The sequence below is a fragment of the Phaenicophaeus curvirostris genome, chromosome 4 (genome assembly GCF_032191515.1).
Source record: "Phaenicophaeus curvirostris isolate KB17595 chromosome 4, BPBGC_Pcur_1.0, whole genome shotgun sequence".
Lineage (NCBI taxonomy): Eukaryota > Metazoa > Chordata > Aves > Cuculiformes > Cuculidae > Phaenicophaeus > Phaenicophaeus curvirostris.
In genome coordinates, this window is record NC_091395.1 from 61,334,759 (window position 1) to 61,358,685 (window position 23,927).

General features: G+C 36.3%; 2 protein-coding genes across 5 annotated transcripts in view; one reads left to right on the forward strand and one right to left on the reverse strand.

Moving 5' to 3' along the window:
• LCORL (ligand dependent nuclear receptor corepressor like) overlaps positions 1-1,373 on the forward strand; it is an 82,053-nt gene extending 80,680 nt beyond the window's left edge. For 3 of the 4 annotated variants that reach the window (XM_069856261.1, XM_069856264.1, XM_069856267.1), the window contains one exon: positions 274-1,373. In XM_069856261.1, coding sequence (XP_069712362.1) covers positions 274-333 — 60 coding nt within the window. In that variant the 3' untranslated portion in view covers positions 334-1,373. The remainder of the gene's footprint in view (positions 1-273) is intronic. The other variant, XM_069856262.1, reaches the window with a different exon arrangement.
• Positions 1,374-5,227: 3,854 nt separating this feature from the next.
• Positions 5,228-23,927, reverse strand: part of NCAPG (non-SMC condensin I complex subunit G) — a 29,165-nt gene continuing 10,465 nt past the window's right edge. The window contains exons 8-21 of the mRNA XM_069856270.1: positions 21,540-21,680; positions 20,799-20,922; positions 19,360-19,449; positions 19,049-19,228; positions 18,496-18,606; positions 15,898-16,017; positions 14,102-14,335; positions 13,600-13,781; positions 10,727-10,901; positions 10,139-10,300; positions 9,176-9,347; positions 6,646-6,738; positions 6,224-6,302; positions 5,228-5,385 (exon numbers count right to left, since the gene is read on the reverse strand). Coding sequence (XP_069712371.1) covers positions 5,259-5,385; positions 6,224-6,302; positions 6,646-6,738; positions 9,176-9,347; positions 10,139-10,300; positions 10,727-10,901; positions 13,600-13,781; positions 14,102-14,335; positions 15,898-16,017; positions 18,496-18,606; positions 19,049-19,228; positions 19,360-19,449; positions 20,799-20,922; positions 21,540-21,680 — 1,990 coding nt within the window. The 3' untranslated portion in view covers positions 5,228-5,258. The remainder of the gene's footprint in view (positions 5,386-6,223; positions 6,303-6,645; positions 6,739-9,175; positions 9,348-10,138; positions 10,301-10,726; positions 10,902-13,599; positions 13,782-14,101; positions 14,336-15,897; positions 16,018-18,495; positions 18,607-19,048; positions 19,229-19,359; positions 19,450-20,798; positions 20,923-21,539; positions 21,681-23,927) is intronic.

The window sequence follows — 23,927 nt, forward strand, 5'->3', positions numbered from 1 at the left end:
GGCATGAGCACGAGGCCCAGGACCTCAGCTACTGCAACTCAAACAAGCCCAATCTACTTTTACAGCATGGAGAGCACGGCACAGTCAGGTTGTCATCTCAGTGTTTCAGAACATGGTGCAGTGAAACAGAAAAACAAAACCCAACAGTATATGTAATCTGCCACCACCTCATCTTGCCTCTTATTGATTTGCTTGTTTGCAGAGAAGAGGAAAGTGTACTAAACTGTTTTTCATTTTTCCCCCCTTCTCCCACCCCCGCTTCCTTTCTCACAGCACACTACAAGTGAAAGTCTCGGAGCCGCAGAATTCAATAGACATGAACACAGAAAATGAACATTTGAAGTCCATAAAGATGTGCCTTAATCAGCCCACTGAGTGGAATCTGAGTTTTTCAGCAACATCTCTCGCCAGCTGTAAAGTTTTTAACCAAAATCTCAAAACTGATGAGAACAAATAGATTGCAGCTGTTCTTGCACTATTATTTTGTACATTGTTCCTGATTTTTTTTTTTCTGCTGAATAATAAGCATTTACTATGTTGATCTTGAAATGATCTTGTGTGATTTGGCTTTATATTACTACTAGCATTATTCATTTTGATGTACTTTATATTTAAAGAAAGTTTCACAATCTGCCCATCATGAAATTCTTGCAGTACAAATTTATATCAGAATCGGATGTTCCCCTTTAATAGTATTGTGATTTTTCTACGTTCTTTAAGTTTAATAATTATTTCCCAATTTTATTTTTGTGCACGAAAGTTAATATATTATGTAATTTGTGGCATAGGTTACCATGTAAAGATTTATGGTAATAACAATTCAAACAAATCTGTAACAGGTGGAGACTGACTACCTCGAAGCAAGGCAGTTAAAAGGTAAATCATCTGAGATCTCCTTCACAAACAGATTGAAATGTATCAAACAACCAGTTTGTTTCTGCAGTACGCTTTGACCTTCATTTATCTTGAGAATTTTTGTGTGAGTGTTTAATAACCCTAATGTTTAAAAGAAAGGCCAATCCTGCAGGAGAATCTCTTGAAAGATTGTCATTCAATGAATCTGTACCTGCACTTTTTGAGGTTTCTGCTAAATGGTCTTTCTTCCCCTTTTCTTTTTATGAATTTATGCCTGCCACCAATTAAAATGGATGTAAATGCTCTTCCTATTTCATTTTTTAATGTGTACTTTGGAAATTCAATGTAAACATCAAACTTTTAAACTCTACTCGAAGTAGTAGTAAATGGTTGCAGCTGACTACATTGTAGAGGTTCCGTGCTTGGATCAGCTTTAGCAAGGTTCATGTACATCATTCATCAAAACTTTATTATTAATACAGCTATAAAAAAGTGTTAGAATAAAACCATATGATATATTCTGCTTTTCTGGAGTCATACCTTCAATAGCTAGAGTAGAGGCTTCTTATTTCAACTTATTAATAAGTTGTGTGTCCTTTACTTGCCAAGAACTAATTTTCCAGAAGGAAATTCCCCTGGAAGAGATTGTATTTTATAAAACAAAGATTTTAAGGATTCAGTTAAAATTATCATCTTACTTAACAAAGTGAAGATGCAGTTCTTCCTTACAGATGTTTTAGTTTGCAGGTGCAATGTGGTAACTAAAATAAAGATTGTTTTGAAATCTGGTAACACAAAATCCCACAAGGATATAAATCACTGAAGCGTCAGGCAGTGCAGAATGTGATTAAAGAATGAACACTCATCATTACACCACACGGTCTAGAGGGTTTTTGTCTCACCTGTTCAATGCACTTAAATTCTATGGGGTAAGAAAGCCAAAAAGAGAATTAAACTTCCAGAGAGAGGCACTGAGGAGCCCCAGCAGAGCTCAAGAAACAGTAGGCAGTCAGAGCTATCTGAAGGAGGACACAAACAGTCTTACTAACAGTGGAAGTAACGTAGCGAGTATCTTGTTTGTGTGCCTGAAGGAGGAGATGCCACATGGATTTTCTCATTTCTCAGACCAAGTAAATACCAGCACATTTCTGTTATGGACACATCACACTCGCCTCTGCGCAGCTGTCTGTTTCTGTTATCTGTTAACAGCTGTGATCCCTTTGTGTGACACTGCATTTCAATTGGCTGATCAGTTCAAAAGTTCTCGGGTGGAAGACAGATATAGGCATAACCCAGGTGCACCAACCACTTCTTTAAGTCAGACTATAAACAACAAAACTAGAAAAAGAAACATTCTTGGAGCAGCACTCACCTTGCACCCTGCAACAGCAACCAGCCAGAGGAGACCGTTATCAAGAGTCTTTCACTTTGCAGTCTGAAGAGACTGATAAGACAAGCAAGGAAAGACAATCACAAAACTGCTTTTAAGAAAAACAACTGGTGCGGGAATAAGTGTGGGATCAAAAAGAGAGAGAGAATGCACAGTAATTGTTTCAGAGCAACAAAGAAGCCATTTTAAAGTCAAGTAGGATATTTTAGGGGTTAAAATTTTATTCCTTAACTAAGCAGCCAGGAAGTTAGGTACTTTCAACCCACAGTATTAATGTAAATAAAAACCTCCAACATTATTTTAGCTCAAAACAGTAATGCATACCAAGTCAATATTTTTTCACTGCAGGTAGGAAGACACTTCCAGTCTTGGCTTCTCATCTCCTTTGGATGCACTCCATTGCCACCCTATGTGACTTTCTCAGAAAGTCAGCTGCATGCATTTAAGCCTCTATTATTGATAATAATCAGCTTTGACAAATACAACACACGTCCGATCACCCTACCCTGTATTTGAGCAGCCATCTCTCCTCAGATGACATAATTTTGCAAGAGCATTCGAGATTTTCTAAGCACAGAAACCAATTCCCTTGACAGGGAGTAGGGCAGGAGAAGTGCTCAGAGTGGCTGGAAATTACCTGCCAGTCACTGGTGAAGTTTCCAGCCTGAAAGAGGATCACAGGATAATTCAGCAGTAAGATGGACCTCAGGAGGTCCTTAGTTCTACTTCCTGCTCAAAGGCAGCCCAGCTGCGAGGTCAGAGCAGGTTGTGCAGGGCTTCAATCTAGTCAAGTCTTAAAAACCTCCTAGGGACAGAGCCTGCACAGCCTCTCCCTGCAATCTCTTCCAACTGTTTCCCACCTGTGCCACTGACTTTTTCTCCGTATACTCTGGTTTGACTTTCAAGTCGTGCACATTGTTTTTTGTCCTCCCATCACATGCAACAACAAAGAACCTGCTTCCATCTCAACAGATTCCTCATAGGTAGCTGGGAGCCCTCCCAACACCCGCAGGTTGAACAAGTGCAGGTTCCTCAGCCTCTCCCCGTGGGGCAAGCACTGCAGCCCCTGACCAGCTCGGGGGCCTCCACTGAACTCAGTCCAGTTTGTCAGCATCTGTTTTCTATTAACACACACCAGAGAAGCCATTTCCACAGCAGAGACATCCACTGATGGACAGAAGACCTCAGGGAAACCTGATCTTTCCATACAGCTTTCCTAAGAGATGCCAGAGACTGAACCTGCATGCGTGGCAAGGCACAACAGAGCAGCAAGAAGGCAAAACTGAAGGTCTTCAGTTTACTCAGGAAGGCATTCCCAGAGAAGCCTTTATAAATTTTTATTGCTCCTGCTTTTCCTAGAAACTCATTTTAACCAAAAATAAGAGCGGACTAGCAGCAGTTGTTGAATGCGTATTAGCAGCAGAAGAGCAAACCACTCATGAAAGTGAGAGAGAACTTATAACTGAAATAATAATAAAATAACTGAACTTTAAAGCACAAGGGAAGATCTGATTGACAGTCAGCTATGAAAAATGTACTTCAACCTTTTGAACTATGTTCAGGCAGCGTTCAGGAGGACAGAGCGTGTCTCTGATCTCAAGTGGCTGCACGTACACAAACTCACTAGGACACAAGTTAGGGATTTGAAGGAAAAACTTGTCCAAAGAGGGAGCTCGGCACTTCAAAATTCTGTTTAAAATAAAAATATATATATTTCCTCACAGTTACATAAGTTTCTGAATAGCAAATATCAGCAGAAAAGCACGTCACGGCATTCTGCGGTTTGACAAGTTTCCAACAAAAACTGAAAGGGAGGGAAAGCAACACAATCCTGTCTGTTTTCTACATGCAGGCCTGAAAATCACATAATAGCTTGGGCGTTACACTTTGGGAACTTACATTTCACTTGTGTCCCTAAGCCATTTCTGAGAATTACTGCAGATCATGTACAGTGTATTTACCTATTTTAAATGCACGTTCCTTAGAAGGCTACGTTGGCACCAGTAGCTGAGATGCAAATGTCACACAATGTTGCTCAAGTTCTCCGACTGCCTTGAAGTTACCTACATTGTAACAAAGACAGACACCACTGACAATATTTACAAAACAAAAACCAGGCACTTCTTGAGTGAATCTGCTCAGCCTCCAGTGACTGTTACATGCAGTTCAAAGTTAAAATCTTCCCTTGAAAAATCTCTGTAAAACTCAGCACTACTCCTAAATATGCCATTAGTAAAACGGTTGTAAACTTCAAAAGGTACAAAGAAATCACAATCACATGCCACTTTAAAAAGAACAGTACACAGACCTTAGGAAGCATTTCATTTTTTGCCCTTGCTGTACTTAAAGTATTCTTTTCCTTATTGAATCTTATTTTGTACCACAAATATTTATGCTTTTCTAAAAGCACGTTACTGACGAGGTCAGGATCAGTAGCAGACTTCTAGGCCTACGTTTGTAAAATCACTAGCTCAGTTTTATCATTTTGACATTATTTGAAGTAAAATGGACACATATCTACAGGAAACAGAATTCATAATTAAGATTAATTCTATTTTATGTTAACATGAACAATAAAACCAGGTCAGCAGATGCACAGGATAATAAATGAAGAAAGCAGGTGCATCAAAGGCAGGTGCCTTCAAAATTGCTGCCAGCACAAGCAACCACTCCAGGTCAAGCAGTCTCTCTCAAAAACGTTAAATATCAAAACTGCTTTAGCTATTAAGTACTTGCCACCAACAGCAATTGTTTTTGCAGATAAACCCATTCTTCTCTATAAAATCAAAAATAAAATCTCCAAGTTTTGTTCAGGTAATGTATTTTTATTACATTAATGATAGAGTCCATATCAGGAAAATCATCAAAATGTCTACTTAAGAAAAAGAAAAGTTCCTAGAAAAATCTAGAATTATAAATGATAATAATATAAGAAGAGCTAAATGTTACTATCAACAAAACAAGTCTGATGTTAACTGCCACCAACAGCAGGACATTTTCTCTCCTTTTGTCTTCACTGGTCTGCTTCCCTATTGAATTGTCCCAAAAGTTGCATTCTTGTTTTTTCAAATGCCACTGTTTTCGCTCGTCTTGAAGGCCTCGAACTTGACATCGGGACAGATTCTGGAATTTCATCACCACTGAAACGTAAAATATTTTACAGTAAGGCCAAAAAGACTAAGCAAATTGAAGAGGTTTTACATTAACAAACTTGAAACATGATCATAAAGAGCAAAAGTACTTCTTACTAGTTATAAAAATTTTATTTTTTAGAAACAATATACTCATGTTTTCCAAGTAATATACCAGCATCAGTAAAGATAGGCAGTGTTATCAGTTACAAAATAAACAAAATCCCTAAGATATTATGTGGTATCAAAGTAAACACACTAAAGAGGCAAATGGGAACGATTGACCCTGGTCAATCGTCCACAGATTACTCGCTTGAGAGAGAGCAAGCACAGCTGGAAGTTACAAAGATAATGTCATTTTAATGCTTATATCCTACAAGATCATAAGGGAAGGAACACATTGTGTATATTAATTTATCAGTCATTTCTAGAAACTTATAAATGACTCGCTGACAAGCAAGCAATAAAAATGTGGAGTGGGGAAAAAAAATAAATAAAAAAATTCCTCCACGTGACAGTTATTAAAAAAGCAGAAAGTGATTGATTGGAAGAAGAGTGACAATGTAAGGCAAAAATCTAACTTTTGTGGGCTAAAAGGTATATTAACTTTATACACCAAGGTATGTTAAAAAAATAGTATTAATTACAATAATAAAATGTGAAGCTGTCAGATCTGCTGTTGTTTCAAGAGTACCAGTTAGAAGAGGGTTTTTTTTCTTAAATATGTATCTTTATATGAGGAATAGAGGATATTAAAGATGCAGAGTTTGGGAAAGAAGCATTTGAAATTCCATTTCCTTGCTAGAACAGACATCATGGGTTTGATGGTGGAGAGAAAAGGATTTACCTTTCACTACTGTGTCTTACAGTTGAGCCAGTTTTAGTTCTGCTCACAGACCTCACTTCTGATGCTGCTTTCTGTTGTCCTAAGTATAAGGAAAAGTCTCATTACATATCATGCCACCATTTATTTCCTTAAACTAGTTTCGTATCTTTCTGAAGTATTTGATATTGCATTGAAACATATAGATATGCAGTCACTACAGACAGAATAGGACTTTTATTTGTTTTGTAAAATGTTATTGGGAGAGGCTAACAGCAGAAAAACATCCACAAAACAGACTAATTTAATCTTTAGCAAATAAAATTAAGAAGTACAACAGAATATGAAGACTGAATGGTTTTTATATCTGTATGCTCACAAAAAGTTTGTACGAAATCATTTTACTAAAAGAACTAATATTGTATCCAGAAAAAGCTAGTGCATACCTTTGCCAGCTCTGTTTCTTGTGGATTTCAGTTTTGGAGGTGCTTTACTTTTAACTTCACTAACTGGAGTATGAGGAGCATCTTTGTTGTTTTCTGTTAAGCAGAAAGGCACATGCAGAAGTCAGATAATCAACTTTTGATTTATGTAAGTATTAGTATTTTAAATATTGGCTGTTATATTAATAAGCCACACAATTTAAATCCCATTTTTTCCTTAAACTAGAAATGAGATAAAGAGGCTGGAAGGAAGCTTAAAATGTCACTCAGCTATAAGCCTGCCCCAGCACAGGTCAATCACATGTAAACTATTGCTGACAATTGCTTAGCCACCTCCCTTGTGTTGGAAGTCAAGCAAGCGGGACAGAAGACAGGGTTGGCTGAATGGAGCTCCTTGTGGAGCTCAAAAGGAAAGAGAAATGGTCTGAGCTCTGGAAGCAGGGTCAGGCTGTACAGGGTGTGGCAGAGCTGTGGTTTGTCCGTGTAGGGAAAAGACATGAAAGGCCAAAGCTCAGTTAGAGTTGAAACTGACCAGTGTCATGTTCCTTCCAACTGAGTCTACTCTAGTCTTAACATTTCTAATAATTTTACGAAATATCTTTTCTTGGCAACCATTGTTATTGCTAGGAAGCTTTTTTCTGAAGTCAAACCTAAATCTTCTTTGCAGCAATTGAAAGATAAAAATAGCGTTGCTGCCCTTTTTCCTCACAGCTATCATTTACAAATTTGAAGTAGTAAATGCTGCTTTATTTTTAATGATCCCAAATGTATTTGGGGAGAGGATAGCAGAGGGGAATGTAATGATGCTTTTCTCCCACAGCCTGCTTTTAAAAAAATGCTCCAAATTACTCTTCCATGAGAAATTCATACCAAGAAGTATTATCGGATGATTGCAGAAAACAGTACAACTATTTTCCCCAAAGCATAATTCCAGCTTCCCATCCAATAAACATCTGAATACATAAATATAGGGGATATAAAAAAATTGTTCTTGTTTGGGCTAAGGCAGAGCCAATTCTCTAACTTTCCAGCTAAGCCTGAGTAAGTTCAGTTTCTGAAAGTTAGCAACACAGTTTTTCAGACAGCGGTTGCCTCTTGAAGAGATAAGCCTGGTATTTATCACCATGGTAATGGGCTGCTGGTGTGCAGAGGCCACTGCTCACTTATTCCTAGTGTGAATAAGAAAATTAAGATCATCCTAGAGTTGGTGAAGGGGTCAAACCTGCTGGGAAAAGCAGACAAGACAGGTGACTCGAGCCTGACCAGCTGAGTATTTCACACCATACACATGGTGCTCAGTATAAAAGCTTAGGGGTCACAAAGGTCAACCCCCTTCGTCAGGGAGGACCTTGTCTCCAGGATCCAGTTCCTGGATTTACTTCCCAAGTCCAGCTCAAACCTGCTGCTCAGTCCAGTCCAGAACCTTCCCTGTGCCTGCCCTGCAGGTTCAGTGGTGACAACATATAGTTATTGCGGAAGTTTGAATTGGTTTTGTATAACTGTATATGTTTTATTATTTTATTATCATCTTTCTTTTAATTATCATTTCATTACAGCTGTTTTAGTTTCCGACCCACAAGTCTGTCTCTCTCATTTCCCTTTCCCCTTTCACTGTAGGGGAGGAACTAGGACTAAAGATGCTCCACATCTAGGGGCTAACCTCACCAGGGGGTAGTAAACCTGGGCAAAAACTGAAGTATTCAACACTTCCAGAAACAATAGATTAAAGGCCTGAAATCAGCTACTAAAAAAATATAAGCAAAAAAAGAAAAGAAACGTTAAATAAAAATGTGAAAATCTTTGCCTTACTGCTGCAAGCAAAACTCAACAAGTACCATCCAATTGCTTTTCTGTTGAAAAATGTTAGACTTGCTGTGTCACTAGTACAACATCCACTACTAAGGCACATGCAGCTGTATAAGCTCTGCAGGCTGTGGAAAGTCTTCCAGCTACTTCCACTTCAAGCTCTTAAATCGCAATAAAACCAAATCCGGCTCCAACATAAGAGATTATAACAAGGACAGACCACTGTCCTCACTATAGATATCAGCTGTACACTGCTGTGATACACTCTGCAGGAAGCACAGATAAGGTAACTCCAAAGTCTAGAAAACTCAAAGTTTCCTCCTCGAAGTTAGCAAGTCACATTCCAAAGATGAGTTGTTGGCACTAGTATTTAACAGGCACACGAGTGTGCCAAGCTACTACAAAAAAAGCATCCATTTTAATACTGTCTTTGTTAAAAAGAGCTGCAGGGCAGAGCTTAAGACTCAAAATACAGCACTGGTTACCCTAAAGTAATATGGAAAATAGGAAGATACAGAATCTGATCAAAAAGCAATGAAAAAAACAGAAAATAGTTCAGTATAAATATTTTAAACTGTATGCATGATTACTAGATGTTACCTTTTCTTGGTTTTTTTTCAAAAACTAAATTAATTTATTGGGGGAAAATAAAGACTTGTTTTCATAAACATCTAAACAAGTCACTCAGCTGCATACCCACTACTAAACTACACCTCTCCCAAATTACCTTCTTCATTTTGAGTAGTACTTTCAGAACACGGGATGTCAGTTTCCTGTGTCCTTTCAGAGAGGTCTGTTTCCTGAGTCGTTTTAGAGTGGTCTTTGCCCATACTAGGATCTTTGGTCAAGTTCATCTTGAGTTTCTCAATAGCTCTTTGACACAGTTTATCTTTCACTTTCTGAAAAAGAGACATTTCATATTGAATGCTACTTGATTTTACAACTATTTCTGTAATCCATTAAATTTACCCACTTAGTTAAACTTATTGAAGGAATGGTACAGTGTGTAACATGAAGATCAAGCAGAAAGGAGAAACACGTTCTCCATCAACACCAGGCACTGAAACCCCAAAATACTTGGTTTCCTTTTTGAAAAACATTAAAGCAACTGCACCTTTCCAGCTGTGTCCATCATGGATCAGCATTCGTTTCAACATTTCTGTATACCACTGTCTTCCTCTGTCACGCTCCCAAATTTTACTTTATTTTTTTCCATATTAGTAAAACCATCAATGCACCAACTTTCACATCACTCGTAATCCCTTCACACTTCTTACATCAGCACCCTTTTCATGCTGCTTACGATCTTAAGTCATAAAATTTCAGTTGTTAATAATTAACTAAAAGTAAAGCATTCAAACTGTAAGACTTAATATTATTTTTATTTTAACACTGAAAAATTAACTACACCACAGTTATCAAAAGAACTTACTATACTGAAATGTATCAAGTTGGGCACTCTGTTTCATGCTGCTTGTACTGTCTATGGTAGCTGAAATATGTAATTTATACATGATATCAGCTCTGATTTTTGTAAAGTACTCATCTAAAATTAATTTTCAAAGACTGGTTAAAAGAGAAATTCCAGTCACATTGTCATGGTAAACAAAAGGCACTAAATTCTTAAGCATATCAGAACATTACATTGCTAATGATTAAAAAAATAAGAACCCTATTATTTATGTCCTACCTCTAGAATCTCATTGAGCAGAACCAGGAGATTGTCTGTGGAAGAACTACTGAGTTCTAATGAATTTAAAGCTTTGGCATAAACGCGAACAACTGGTGCAATTGGGTCCATCAAGATTTCATTGCAAATTTTCATTGCTAAACTATCATGCACTGTTAAGTCCTGCAAAGGAAAAAAATAAAATATTGGAAATTTTGCTGCGGGCTACTCACAAAAGACAGCAATGAGATCATCTGGATTTAAGCTGCTAATGACTGATTTTACATAGTAAACATTTTCTTAAAATGCAGCATTTTAAGTACATACACCAAATGATTTTATAAATACTTTTCCAAATGTAGACAATTAGGCACAGTGAAAGATCAGCTAGCACTTTCTAATTGAAGAGGGAGGAGAAAATGAGGACTAGGAGTGAAAGGAGGTCAAGCTAAGATTTCATTCCCTGAAGAATCACTCATTCAATCCATCTTCTGATGCTGGGAATCTCAAAAGATGCCCAGACAGCGAGAAGTAAGTGAAGGGGATCAGTTCTTAATCTCTAGACACAAATACTGATTTCCTCAAGTTTAACACACCATAATAACACACCTGATAATCTTGAGACTTTTCAGACTGAGGTTTCAGTCCGCTTGGTCTGGTCAAATCTACTAACAGTTCAGAAACATTACTGATATCTATTTCAGCTAAAGGTGAAGTTGCAGGAGCATTTAACAGTGTTCGCAGAGTTGGAAGATAAGCTTCTTCAAAGGATTCCTGGTTAGACCTGTTTCAATTGAATCAAACATTAGTAGCATAATGAGAGAAAATTAAACCTTAATCCACCCCTAAATTTTCTCTTCTATGATGCAAGTTCAGACTCATTACAATACATCAATTAAAGCAAAGCGGGACCAACCACCTTGGTAGAGACAGCCAGCAGGATAAAGGCATCAAAACTGCTTCGCAGAACTAATTTCTTTCAAGTTTTAGCATGCAGTATTTTAAGTAAGTTTTAAGTAACATTTCCTGCCTATGCACAGTTTGAAAGTTCATCCTTATGGCTGAAAACTGAACTGATATCTACAAACATACTCTTTCTTAAGGGACAAAAATACATTTCTCCAAATCTTTTATTTAGATTCATCCGTCTTCTGCTCATTCTTCTTCCCAACTACCATTTTTCTTTAGGGCTACTTCTCATTGTGTAAGAAAGCAAGGAAGCCTGGCAAAAAAAATGCACCGGTTAACAATATTTTTTGAAGAAACACTTCAGCTTTCTTTTCTCAGAAGAGTTCTCCTGCCAAGCAAGCCTGAACATCATGCCGCACTTGGTTCTGCAGCAAGTTGTCCAAAAGTATAGTTCCACAAAACAGGTCAAAGCTATCTAAAGGTAAGGTGTAAAAAAGTACAAGATACTTCCAGGTACCAGTTGGTGAAGTGAAGCCTTTTTTGTTTCTGATACTTGTTAACCTCATATTTGAGCCCAAATAGCTACAGGAGAAAACTAGGGAAGTAAATAACGTCAAAAAAACCCAGATTGTTTGCTGCTGGATTACTGAGCCAAATCAGCTGACCAAAAGCCCTTTTGAGCACTAAAACTGGGGCAAGAAAGAACAGAAGCAAAAGCTTTCCTTTTCAGCAGCCTTAAGGCTTTAGATTGTCCCAAGCCTAACTGAATTATCATTCAAATTACTTCCTGTAAATTTAAAATAAATAAAGAAAAAGTCTACTAGCATATAGGTACAAGGCAGAACTTTCTCCTGTTAGGCTGTCAGAGAGTTTATTACTCTTCAGTATGCATTCCACAAATAAGAACTGCTCAGGGGTTACCAGATCCTGTCCTTGTTATTGGCATGCCATGCCATGCCACTCCATTGGCATGACAGAATATTTATAGAAGTCAGCATGAATATTATTTTTCCTCACATAGAGTTCAAATACTTTATTTCAAATGGTAAGCCTCTTGATTATATTTGTGGCCAAATGAAGAGGTTAACAGAGCAACACCCAGAAAACAAATGGAATTTCAAAATTTAGCAAGGGATCAGTACCAAAATCAGGTAAGAACCTCAGCCAAATCTCATTCTTTACCAGAGTTTTCCTTTTCTGAGAGACAATTTTGCACACAGTTCTGAATTACACATAGTAAATAACAATTTTTCTTCTGAAAATACAGTATTGCTTTTGTGATCCATACAGATGTTTTGAAACAGAACATTACTGAGATTTCCTAAATCAACAGGGATTCCAAATCAATGAGCCTAAGACTCAAACTAACATTTAGGATTTTTTCTTCCAAGTTTGCTGATTTTTGCTTAAAGCATACACAATGCTTTTCTTTTCAAGAAAAAGATCATCTATGAGGTGTCAAAAGGAGTTGCTTCATTTGCAAATTGCTTTGAAATACACAGAATTACTGAGGTGGGCAATCATTAGGACTCAAAAAGGAAAAGATTCACAGGGTCAGAAGACAACTGCAGTTGAGGGATTATCAATATTAATAACTAATTCATTACACAATATCAGACATATTGGAAGCACAGGCAAGTAGGGGGGTTTGTAACTTATTTTCAAAAGAATTCAAGTAGGGTAAACCCCATTCTGGAGTAGACTGGGCATTTTTCTTTTTTTCTCTTTTCTCTCCTTTCCTGACAACAGCAAGAAAAACACATTTGTTTGTGATTTTTCCTCTCCAGACAAACTCCCTTTGAACTAATCCACTTAACGTGGCAGTTTATAGGCCACAAAACTTTAACACGATTTGTTTTGGAAAAATAGATAAGGCATATATTAATATGTCTAAATTAATGCTTAGGCATAAAAATGTAGATAAAAACTCAGCTAGTTCAGGGTGGCTAAAACCACTAGCAACAACTGAAAAGTAAGTTAAACATTTTTATTTTGAGCAAGTGAATGGAGATGAGAATATTTAAGCTCTTATTTCCTTACATCAGCTCTCTACTTGCTTTGTCCACTATCAACATAAATAGGAAATTTTGAATCTACTGGCGATTTAAAATGGGGGATTGTTTGGTTAACAAGCAAGAGAAAACAAAACCAAAACTCAGACTATAACCAACCAGCCTGCTGCTTTGATAACTGCTGGGTGCCGATTATTTTTTTTGAAGCATTCCTGCTAGCTACTTCTTAGTGACACTTCAAAGTCAACCTGCAGTGCTCAACAACATAAATAATTAAAGCACACCTTTTTTAATTTATCTTCTATTCAGTTACTTGAAGAATTATAGGCTTAGCAAAGAAAAAAAATGGAAGGCCACAGGGGTAAGAGGAAATTAATGGAAAGTCTTGAGAATAGTCATAGGTTGAGATTATGTACGTCCAAAGTAATATGCATAAGAAGGTGAACTAGACCTTTAGACCTAGTATGCATTTGTGCAATTTGTACTTGTGTAAGATGGAAAAAGGTTCCTGAAGCTGCTAGACCAATGAATATTTCACGTAATAGTTTACAAAGGCCATACCTATTTGCATAAGCAAATAAAGGGAAGAAAACTCCCAGACAGTGTCTAAGTCGAGTATCTTCTTCAGTCACAGGATTATACCACATCAAAACAAGATGAGAAAGAAGTTTGGCACTAATGAGCCTCCCAGAGAACATCAGTTTGGCTGTGCCTTCGGCAGCTGCTGTCCTAAGTTCTGAAAACTGAATAAAGAATTGATCATATACACAACACACCAAACACACCGTTTTTAATTAACACTTAATAATAATCATCTATGTCCTGTTCTACCAATCAATTCTCTATATTCACATATTTGCACCTGCAGAGAATTCAAAGCTAGCTCAAGAGTAACATTAGTCTCTATTACTGATGTGGTTGCAGTCATTTTTCTGGGACAACTGTTTTAAAATTAAATCATTCATTTAAATTACACATTACATAACGTTCACATGCATGGGATGGTAAACCCAGAGAAATCATTTTAAAACAAAGCTAAGGCAAATTTTATAGTATTTCTTACCTCACTGTCTAGGAAACCAGAAAGAAGCTGCAAGAGATTGTGAACTGTAGCAGTCTCTTCTTCCTCTGTTGTTTCACTTTGTTCCTCACAATTTTCAGTTCTAACGTCTGCATCTTCACTTTGAGCCTCATTGACTCTTCTGGCTTTAAATGGCTCAATCCCAAACAACATAAGTTGGTCAAAGATTGCCTGTAAAGCACTCAGCTTTACCTTTATAGTATCAATTTGTAAAACCTAGGTTTAATGAAAATACATACATCACTTCACAACAGACCAACAATGTTAACATTAAGCATAAGACTTCTTGCTTTAATAAGACTGTTTAAAAGTGGGAAACTTCTTATAATACTTGAGACAATTCCAGACTTTAGGAAGACCTGATATGAGACTAGGCCTGAATTCATAATACAGCCTGGGAAAGAATTTATTAACTCATCTGTGCAATATCCATTACAAAAAAACAACTGAATTTCATTCACAGAGTGAGCATCTGTGTACGAGATGTAATTTTATTGTTCAACTTTTAAAAGTCAAAGGACAAAGAGAAGGCTGATTTGCCTACAGTAGCTCCTTAGTGCCAGGCACTCCAGACAAAAACACAAAAGACAATCCCTGCTCTGAAATACTGCATAGCTTAATTAAAATAAACAGTAAGTAAAAAGACATCAGGGAGCAAGACAGTAATAAAAGTCTAAGTTGCATAGGTTACATGTATTACAGTTAAAATTAACATTCAAATAAAACCATACATAATGGGTTAGCCTAGAGAACCTAGATGTGTTTAGCCCAGCACCTTGGTTTTGATGGCAGCCTACATAAAGAATATGGCCTTTAGTACCTGCAGAAGTTAATTGCTTAAGTTTGAACTCTAAGCTGGTAAAACAACTTAAATCCTCCCTAAACAAGTTTATTTTTCATGAGATATACTTAAGGGCAGATGGGTGGATTAAAAACAATACAATTTGCTAACATTGTAGGAAACCCACAGTTGTTCTGCTACGGTGACTGACAGCTCTATCACCTTGTTCAAATCGAGCATATCATCTCAACGCCTGCTGTCAGTTCTCTTGAGCGTGTGCACGAGCACACTCTTAATAAAGCAGAACAGCCACTACACTTCTCTCAGAGTCAGGGCCTGAAAAATTAACAATACTGTCATCTTTTACATAATTAGCTCAGCATCAGAACATGTATGACAAAGATAGAAGATGCAGGTATTACAGCACCCAATGTGTTCTATACTCATAGATGACTGGCCATGCTATTGTTTGTTAGGTTTAACACTGCTTTATCCTCAAAACAATAACTATTACTTAATCCATAAAAAAATTAATAATTCAAAAATTAAGTTGGACACCCAAGATCACAGGTAAGTATGTAACAGAAACGCAAAAAGAAACACGGTCACGTTTTTAGTTTGGTTTCCCAAGGAAGGCAGGCTTACAGGATCCTACAGCTTCTCTTTTCTGTATTAATAACATGAATACATGTAAAATTTCATCCATATCTGGAAAAGAAAGTCAGAACTAACAGATAAAAAAACTCCTACAAACTTTTGAGATGCACGTGACCTTACAAAGGAAAGGCATGCTACTACCAAGATAAAATATAAGCTTCATTATTATTAGACAGCAGAAAAAAACTACATGAAACCACACTCTAGATCTTTAGGAAATCAGGAATCACCAGTTCTCAAAATAATGTAACTACATAGAACAGCTTGTTATAGACACAGAACTAGTTTTATTTACTTAGTCATGCAGACCATCATTTCATTTCTCCATCAGACGTTTTACCTGTAACAGCAAAGCAAGGTGTTGTCGGGCAAATTCTTTGTTCTGAAGGCCACAGCAACCCAAACACAGAACTGCCATATTTCTCACAGCTGGATGGATGCTAGTTATGCCAGGAAGTATCTAGAAACAATAATATTAGACTTTATAGTTGAAATACATAAATTGGAAAAAAAAACCCAAACCAATAAAACCCCCACAAAAAACACTACTGAAATGTGCTTATCCTGAAACGAAAAATAATTCAGTTTGATACAGGATTGGAAAGCTGTAACTACTATTAACTCTGTTTATCTAGATATAAACCAAAGTAGATCGGGTTCGCTGTTTGAAATCAGCAAGAAAATAATGACTAGTCACAGGAGTGGTTTGCTTTGTGTTTTGTTTGTAGTAAATATTTCTTCAAACAACCAGAACTGAGTTGATAGCTCATTGTGAAATAATTTTTAAAAAGGCATAAACCTCAACATTTCTTCAAAAAGACATTAGCATTCTTGCAGAGAAAAAAGTACCCAGTTCCAGGTGGCAAAAAACAGCTGCCACTTTCATGTTCTCATGTTCTAAGAAGGCAACTGTAAAATACACAAAAAGAGAAAAGCCTGACTAGACAAAGAGTGAACGCCACTACAGGATCATTTTATATTTCTGTGTTACAAATGAGTTCAAGTCTAAACAACAACAAATAAGACACCCAAAATCATGTAACATGTGCAAATCCAGCAGGAACAACAGTACAAAAGCAGGATCATAGAGAAAGCAAGCTGGAATAAAAAACAAACACGAAAATTAAACAAAGACCTAATAAAAAAGAGAAGGTTTCCAGGGGACACATGAACACTAATTAGGATTTCTAAGAATACTTCTATACATCTGAAGGAAACAAGTGCGAGTCCACCTTATTTAATAATCTGAACTGCTGTTACAATTTTTTTTGCAGTTTGAATTCTAAGAATTCCCATCCTGAGTCAAGTCATCTAGCCCATTGTTTTGTTACCAAAAAAAGATCAAAACCAAATTCCTATAAAGTATTACATAAACAGACTAAGTAGATACTTCCCAAGAATTCTTGTTGAGGTGCCAACAATTTGCAGCTGAGACTCAGAAGGGCTGGAATGCTGTTCCTATCTACCTGATCATGCCATAATATTACTCTTCTTGAACTTGCTCAGTCTTCCTCAAAATTTTTGCTAGTGTTCACCATATTGCATCAAGGAATTCCACAAATTACATTATGTGAAGAATATCGCCTTTAATTTGGTTTTGAGCTTGATAGTTGGGTGATCAAACTATCCTTACTCACTTTCTCTATAACACTCATGTCTTGGGATTTCTCTCTCTCAGATACAAACCCTAAGCCCTCTCTTCTCCAGGTTAAGTAACCTATTCTCCAGGTTAAGTAACCTATTCTCCAGGTTAAGTAACCTATTCTCCAGGTTAAGTAACCTATTCTCCAGGTTAAGTAACCTATTCTCCAGGTTAAGTAACCTATTCTCCAGGTTAAGTAACCTATTCTCCAGGTTAAGTAACCTATTCTCCAGGTTAAGTAACCTATTCTCCAGGTTAAGTAACCTATTCAGTCATTCTCCATGCAGAAGCCACTCCATACTTTTCCTTGCTGCCCTCCTCTTAACCACTTTCAATTTAAATACAAGCTTTCTACATAGATGGGATAAGAATTGCACAGAGTATTAAGATGCGAGTGCGCCGTGTAGCCATATAATTGCATATCACCTTCTTTCCTTTTTGTTTGCACACTCAGAATAACAGAATCCTAGAAAGTCCCGAGTTGGAATGGACCCACAAAGATGATTTGAGTCCAACATCTGTCCCTGTTCCAGTGCTCCACCATCCTCTCAGTGAAGAGCCTTTTTGTAATATCTTACCCTAAACCTCCCCTGGCATGTCTTTCTATCATTCTCTTGAGTCAGAAATCTGTGATATTTAGAAACATTCACCTAAAAATCCATACTCTTCACAATGAAAACTAGGAACTATATCTCATAGACTACAAGATATAATGCCGTTGCTTTACTTCCCAGTACTGAAATACTTTGCTCCTCAGAGGCACTATGAAAATAGAATAGAATTTCCCCAAAACATCTTTCCCTGTACACATAAGGGATGAAACAAAGGTCTATGAGTTCTAGTCTCTTCTAGATTAAAAGCTTTTGACTAGCTTAAAAACCACCACCACCTTAAAATTCTCTATTAGAGATCTCATAACTTCAGATGATAAGAAAACCAAGCAATAAAAGTATAAGAAAGGGCATGAAGCAGACGCCTAAACACCACACTCGGCACAGTATAACTTTGCGCTGTCCAACACTATCATATGCTTGCCAAATATTTACCATATTCCTGGGGTTTTTTTTATAGTATCTGTCTGACACAAACAGTTCCAACACAGGAGCTCAGAACAGCGTATCTGGACTGCACCTCTAAGACACTGGGCTCTGAGGGCTTAGAAGCAGCAGATACAGCACTACAGATACAGCAAAGTGACTGTGAAATAATCACAAGCCATCCTGCCAGCACCATAGGGCCAGCTATGATGTATCCATTTCTTATACTATAACATAAGCAGTATTTATTCCTACCTACCAAAGACTCAATTATTTCCTTTACGGTTGGACCAATTCCTTTAGAAAGGGACATGACCTTCAGAAGCTCGTAACAAATCATCAGACACCTCAACAGTGTTTCAGGATCGTTCTTCACATGGGTCAGGGAAAAGAGAAAAAGGTTATTAATACAAATGATGGCTGTAACAAGGGGAACGGGTACATTAATTATAATTTTTTCTCCCTACACAAATAAGTATTTGCTGTTGTGAAAGAATATTAATCAAGACCTGTCTATAAACTACGACAAAAAGAGATTCAAGTTCATGTTTTCAGTTAGAGTAAAAGCAGTAAAAAAAATAGCTTTTTTGGAATTTTTCAGTTATTCAAAGACAAAGGAGCAATTTAACTACAATCCATTTTTTGCTAGAGCATACCAAGAGCTTCTATCTATGCAGAAGAATACTAATACCATAAATGTTTATAGTCAGTTTTAAAAATGCAGATGATACAAGACAAAACTACACTTTCTTTTAAAACTACGCAAACACCAAGACATAACCAGCAGTTGGGAATACAGGATGGAAAGAGACCTTCTCCACACGCATCTCTTCAATTTCAGGTTGCTCTGCTTCTTTTATCATATCATTTTTAATGTGTTCCAACTCAGTTATTTTCTCTTTTAATACTGATGCTTTACTAAAATCCTGTAGAGTAATGCATTCTTCCAAAGCTGCTTTTGCTTCAAAAAGTTTCACTTTTATTTCTGCCAACTGAAATACAAAGTAAAAAGGAAATTAATCTAAACCCATAACTTTCACTAGCCAATAATACACTACTGCACAAAACTCTAGTAGATGGATATACTTAAAAATATTTTTCTTGTTAACTGAAATATGCTTACTTTAAGCTCCCGCTTTCTTATCTCAGCAGCATCAACAGGGTGGTCGACTGTAATCATTGGCTCACGAACTTCTGTAATAATTTCTGCAATCTATTGTTACAAACAGGATATTAGCACCATTAATTTCAGCTCAGATATCAGATACTAAGCATTTCACTTTTTCAAATTTAAAATACCATCCTTCTGAAAAAGTATTGAACATCTGTGCAGTCTTCCTTATGAGCTAATTCACTGTAATTAAGTCCTCGGTATAGTCTACCCATGAATGTCTAGTGTTTTCTGCCATTTAGCTAAGTAAACAAGAAAACAGTATATCCATGAATAACTAAAGCAGGTTTTATGCCAAAAGTTCACAGGCACCATCTCCTCTTGTGCTGAACACATGCTTTATAAAGAATTACAGATAATAAGAGTAAGGGGTTTTTTTATCTGTTACTACTCCAATGAAAATACATCTAGGAACACTATAATTTAAAGGTCTATAAATGACCATAAGTAGTATAAGAATGTAGGCAAGTAATTTAATTTCAAGACAAACTGTAACTAGGCTGAGAGTTTTTCAGTTGGTTAGCGGTCTTCTTTAAGTCAGACCCATTATGTTGATAAAAAAATTAGATGAAACAATGAAACATGAGGAAATGACTGATTGAGACAGGACAGTACCAATTTGATTTATCTTGTATCATATCACCTCAGTTTAACTTCAGCTTCCCATAAAGCTGCATCCAAATCAATAGAATGTATTGAATCAGTGTATTTCACTAGAGTAATAAAAATGCATCCATTTACCATTACTATTGTACTATAATGCTAAGATTACTATAGTTCTTCCGTCATAATCCTGTAACAAACATACAGCCTAGGTTTACCCATTGGATTGAGGTTTTCCAAAAGTGTTCTCTGTCCTTAAGTCCAAAGTTCATTTAAAACACATGAGCAAAAACAGAAGACCATTTCTCATGAGTAGAGCTTAAATAAAATAATTATGCTATATGCAGAGGCTGTACTATATAAAATACCTTTCTTATAAGGGCTCTTGGCATCCACCTCAGCTAAAAGGAGAGAGAAATCTGAAACGTGGAAATGTATACTATCCTCTCTTGGAATGTTCTAGTTAGAATTGTTTGGATCTAATATGACAAAGGACTTTGAAACAGGCTTTAAAAATATATTACTTTCCTAAATGGAGGACAACAACATCAGCTAAATACTCTAAAGATCTTTAGAAATACTCAGAGGATCTTTGAAAAACCACAGTAGCTATTAAAAAAAAAATGGGGGGAAAGGAGGGTGGAGAAAAACAGAAATTGTTTTCCAAACTAAAAATATTTTAATTCCCAATATTTCTGTTCCAAAGCTTTGTAGAGCTTTGTAGAGCATATATTTCATATATGGGGAAAGCAGGACCTAGAAAACAATGAACTTCTGGAATGACTTACAATCTGAATCCTTTTGTCATCATCCTTAATGATATTGAGTAATCTTTCCACAAGCAGAGGTATAAGGGCTGTTGAAGTTGCAGGTAGAATAAGACTCTTTTGTAAAATAACTAACAGATGCTTTCTATATTAAAGAGAAAAAAATCTGTTTGCTTATTCAAGAAAATAGAAGAAACAGAAGTTAATATTTTACTCACTTTGAGTTAGTGTGGTGAAGACTTCATAATACATTATGAGAAATGTCTCTATAGCTACATTAACTACTGAGTATGTTTTCTCACTTTGCAATCTTTGTCTTTTCCCGATTTTATCTCATTTCTCTTGACTAGAAAATGATGACTTTTTTAATTAGATGTCACTTCTACCAAATGAAACATTGTACTAGCAGAATACAGTCAGAGCATGAATACATAAAATGCTTTCACAGAAATTATCTGTCTGGAAACTAAAAATGCCTGAGCAGCCTACAGGCTACATATTACAAGTCACCTGCTAAAAAGTAATCCATTTAGCAGTTTGTTCTCCCCAAACATTGTTGTGTCTGCATTAAAACTCATTTTTCTATAAAAGTAAGCGGACTACATTAGGCACACTTTTGGGAATGTTTCCATTAGAGAGATCGTGTCTTTTCCCAGCTAGCATTAGAACTGTATTTTGTCTGTTTGTTCAGGTTATTTTCCCGAAAGAGATATGGCATGAGTGCCATAAGCTTAAAAACACAGATTTTATGTGTAAGTTTACCTTCCTCCCTCTTCTGCGATATCCGTGCAGTCTACAATAAGAATCAGTTGCTGGCCTATAAATTCTTTTGTCATCAGGTTTTCAAAACAAGCAAAGTCTTCTCTTTCTTCTTCTTTAAGAACTGGCATATTTTGAAGGTAACTGAATCCAAATACAACAGGTATAATTACTTCTAGAATCCTTGCTCAAAAGCAAAAAAACCGCACCACAAAAAACACCTACCCACCCCACCTAGAAAAAAACCCATACCCATCACAAACCCAAATCCCTACCACTTTACTGTCCTGTATAAACAGATGGTTACTTCAGTTACAAACCTGAAAGATAAAAGTTTGTGTTCTCCTTTTCATAGATAATAGTTCCAAGAAGTTTTTTTATACCAAATAACATACATTTTTTTAAAAAATCCCTTGTTTGGGAAAGCAAAACAGTAAGACACAGAAAACGTCAAGTTATGCTTGTACACGTGATTTCAGTTCTGCATCCCTGCATAAAGACATCATCTTAAGAATAAATGCATACATGTACCACTTATCATATGTACGACTAGTACTTTTTCTGCATACTAGGTATTATCTATTCTTCTGCATGTTCAGAAGAGTTACGTTGTCTACAAGACAAAATACGAGAAAAACATTGCAGTATGTAGTGAATTTTAAATTCTTTGTCTGATCAAGTATGCTATTACAGAACAATAATCCATTGTCAAACACTCAGCCACATAGTATGGAAAAGTGTGGTTTGGTTTTTATAATTCCTTATTTCACTAGTTATTGTTCTTTTATCAAAATTTTATCACGCATGTTCAGAAAATCCGGAGTGAAACTTATCATGTACAAAACTCAATACTGAATATAATGTAATACATACAATTCAAAAAGTGATATAAACTGTGAAAAAGATGCTTGGTTTTAATCACAGCTTTGCAGATACTTTTCAGTGATAGTTCATTAAATTTAGCAAACTTTAAAAATTTCTTCAAAGTTAGGCCAAAAACTTTACATGTAGCTACTATTTAAGAACACCTGAAATTACAGTATCATAGGCAGCTGTTTCTGATCATTTTGCAATGTTACCTGCACCAGATAACAGTGAAATATCCAAATGAAGCTTACAGTCTTCCATTATTTAAGTAGCCATGACCCGCAGTTTCTTGCTCTTACCTGACACTCTCGCAGTGCAAATAAAGACTTGAGTTGTACAACTGCAAATCTCACTTGAAACAACTAGTGGCACAGCTCACCAGTAAGTAGTTTAACAGTTCACAAGGCTACAAACTAGTACTAGCAGATCTAATCTTACTCAGACTCTTCCTGAAGGGGAAGATAATTGAAGGCATTTGGAGTAAGACCAGAATGAAAAAAAAAAAAAAAAAAATCAACCTTTTGTTTTTGAGAACAAATGTTTTATAGACTGTTAAATGAATTATGAATGAATACATTTACACCCACCAGACTGGATCCACATTTTGAAATTAAGGAGCACAGATACTTCATTTATTAAATGTTTACAAAATAAGTTAGTACAGTCCATATTAAAAAGTGGCAATGACCTCTGTGTACTACCAGCATACTATAACCACTGGAGTGGGAAAGAGTAGTCCAGTTTCTAATTGAAACATCTATCAAAGCAATAAATTTTTCAGCATATCTGTTTAATAATCATTTCAGGAGGCTTCACTCTAAATTTTGCAAGTACAATGCCTCAGTTAAGATATCTCAGCATTCTCCATCCTCACAAACAAATTCTGTCAAGATTTTATTTAAAGACTGAAGTGACCTACTGAGACAGAAAAACCCAAACCCTACCTTTCTTCACTTTGGTAAATTGATTGACTTAACATTTTTTCCCCCCAGTTAAATGTTCTGTAATTGGAACATATGGCAGTTCTGCCACTGCCTTCGAACATAAGTTTTTGGGAAGCATGCCTGCTTGAGCAGAGGAAGAAGACAAGAATGCACTTTCAGTTTCAAAAACACTTCTTTTAGGAGAAGCAGCCAAATTTTACTTCATTTTCACAAATTACAACAGTGAAAAAGTTATCAATTTCTGCAAGCTCCAAAAAACCTCTCTCTACAAGCTCTTCACAAACCCACAGTAACCTACATAATAATAGATGAACAAAGGATAGCTGCATATTACAGAACAATTATGCTATAATTTTAAAGGGCAAAAAATAATATGCTATTAATCTAACAGTCTATCCTGCTGGGAATTCATGAGAAAGGCATACTAAAAATTCTTCTCAAGTTATAAACTTGTTTTTTACAGTTTTTGGTTAAAAGAAGTAAATCTCTCAAAAGTCTTAAGAAAAAAGTTAAAAAAAGTAAAAATCACTGTTCAAGCACAACTTTGGCTGTGGAAGAAACCTGAGTAGTTGAATAAAAG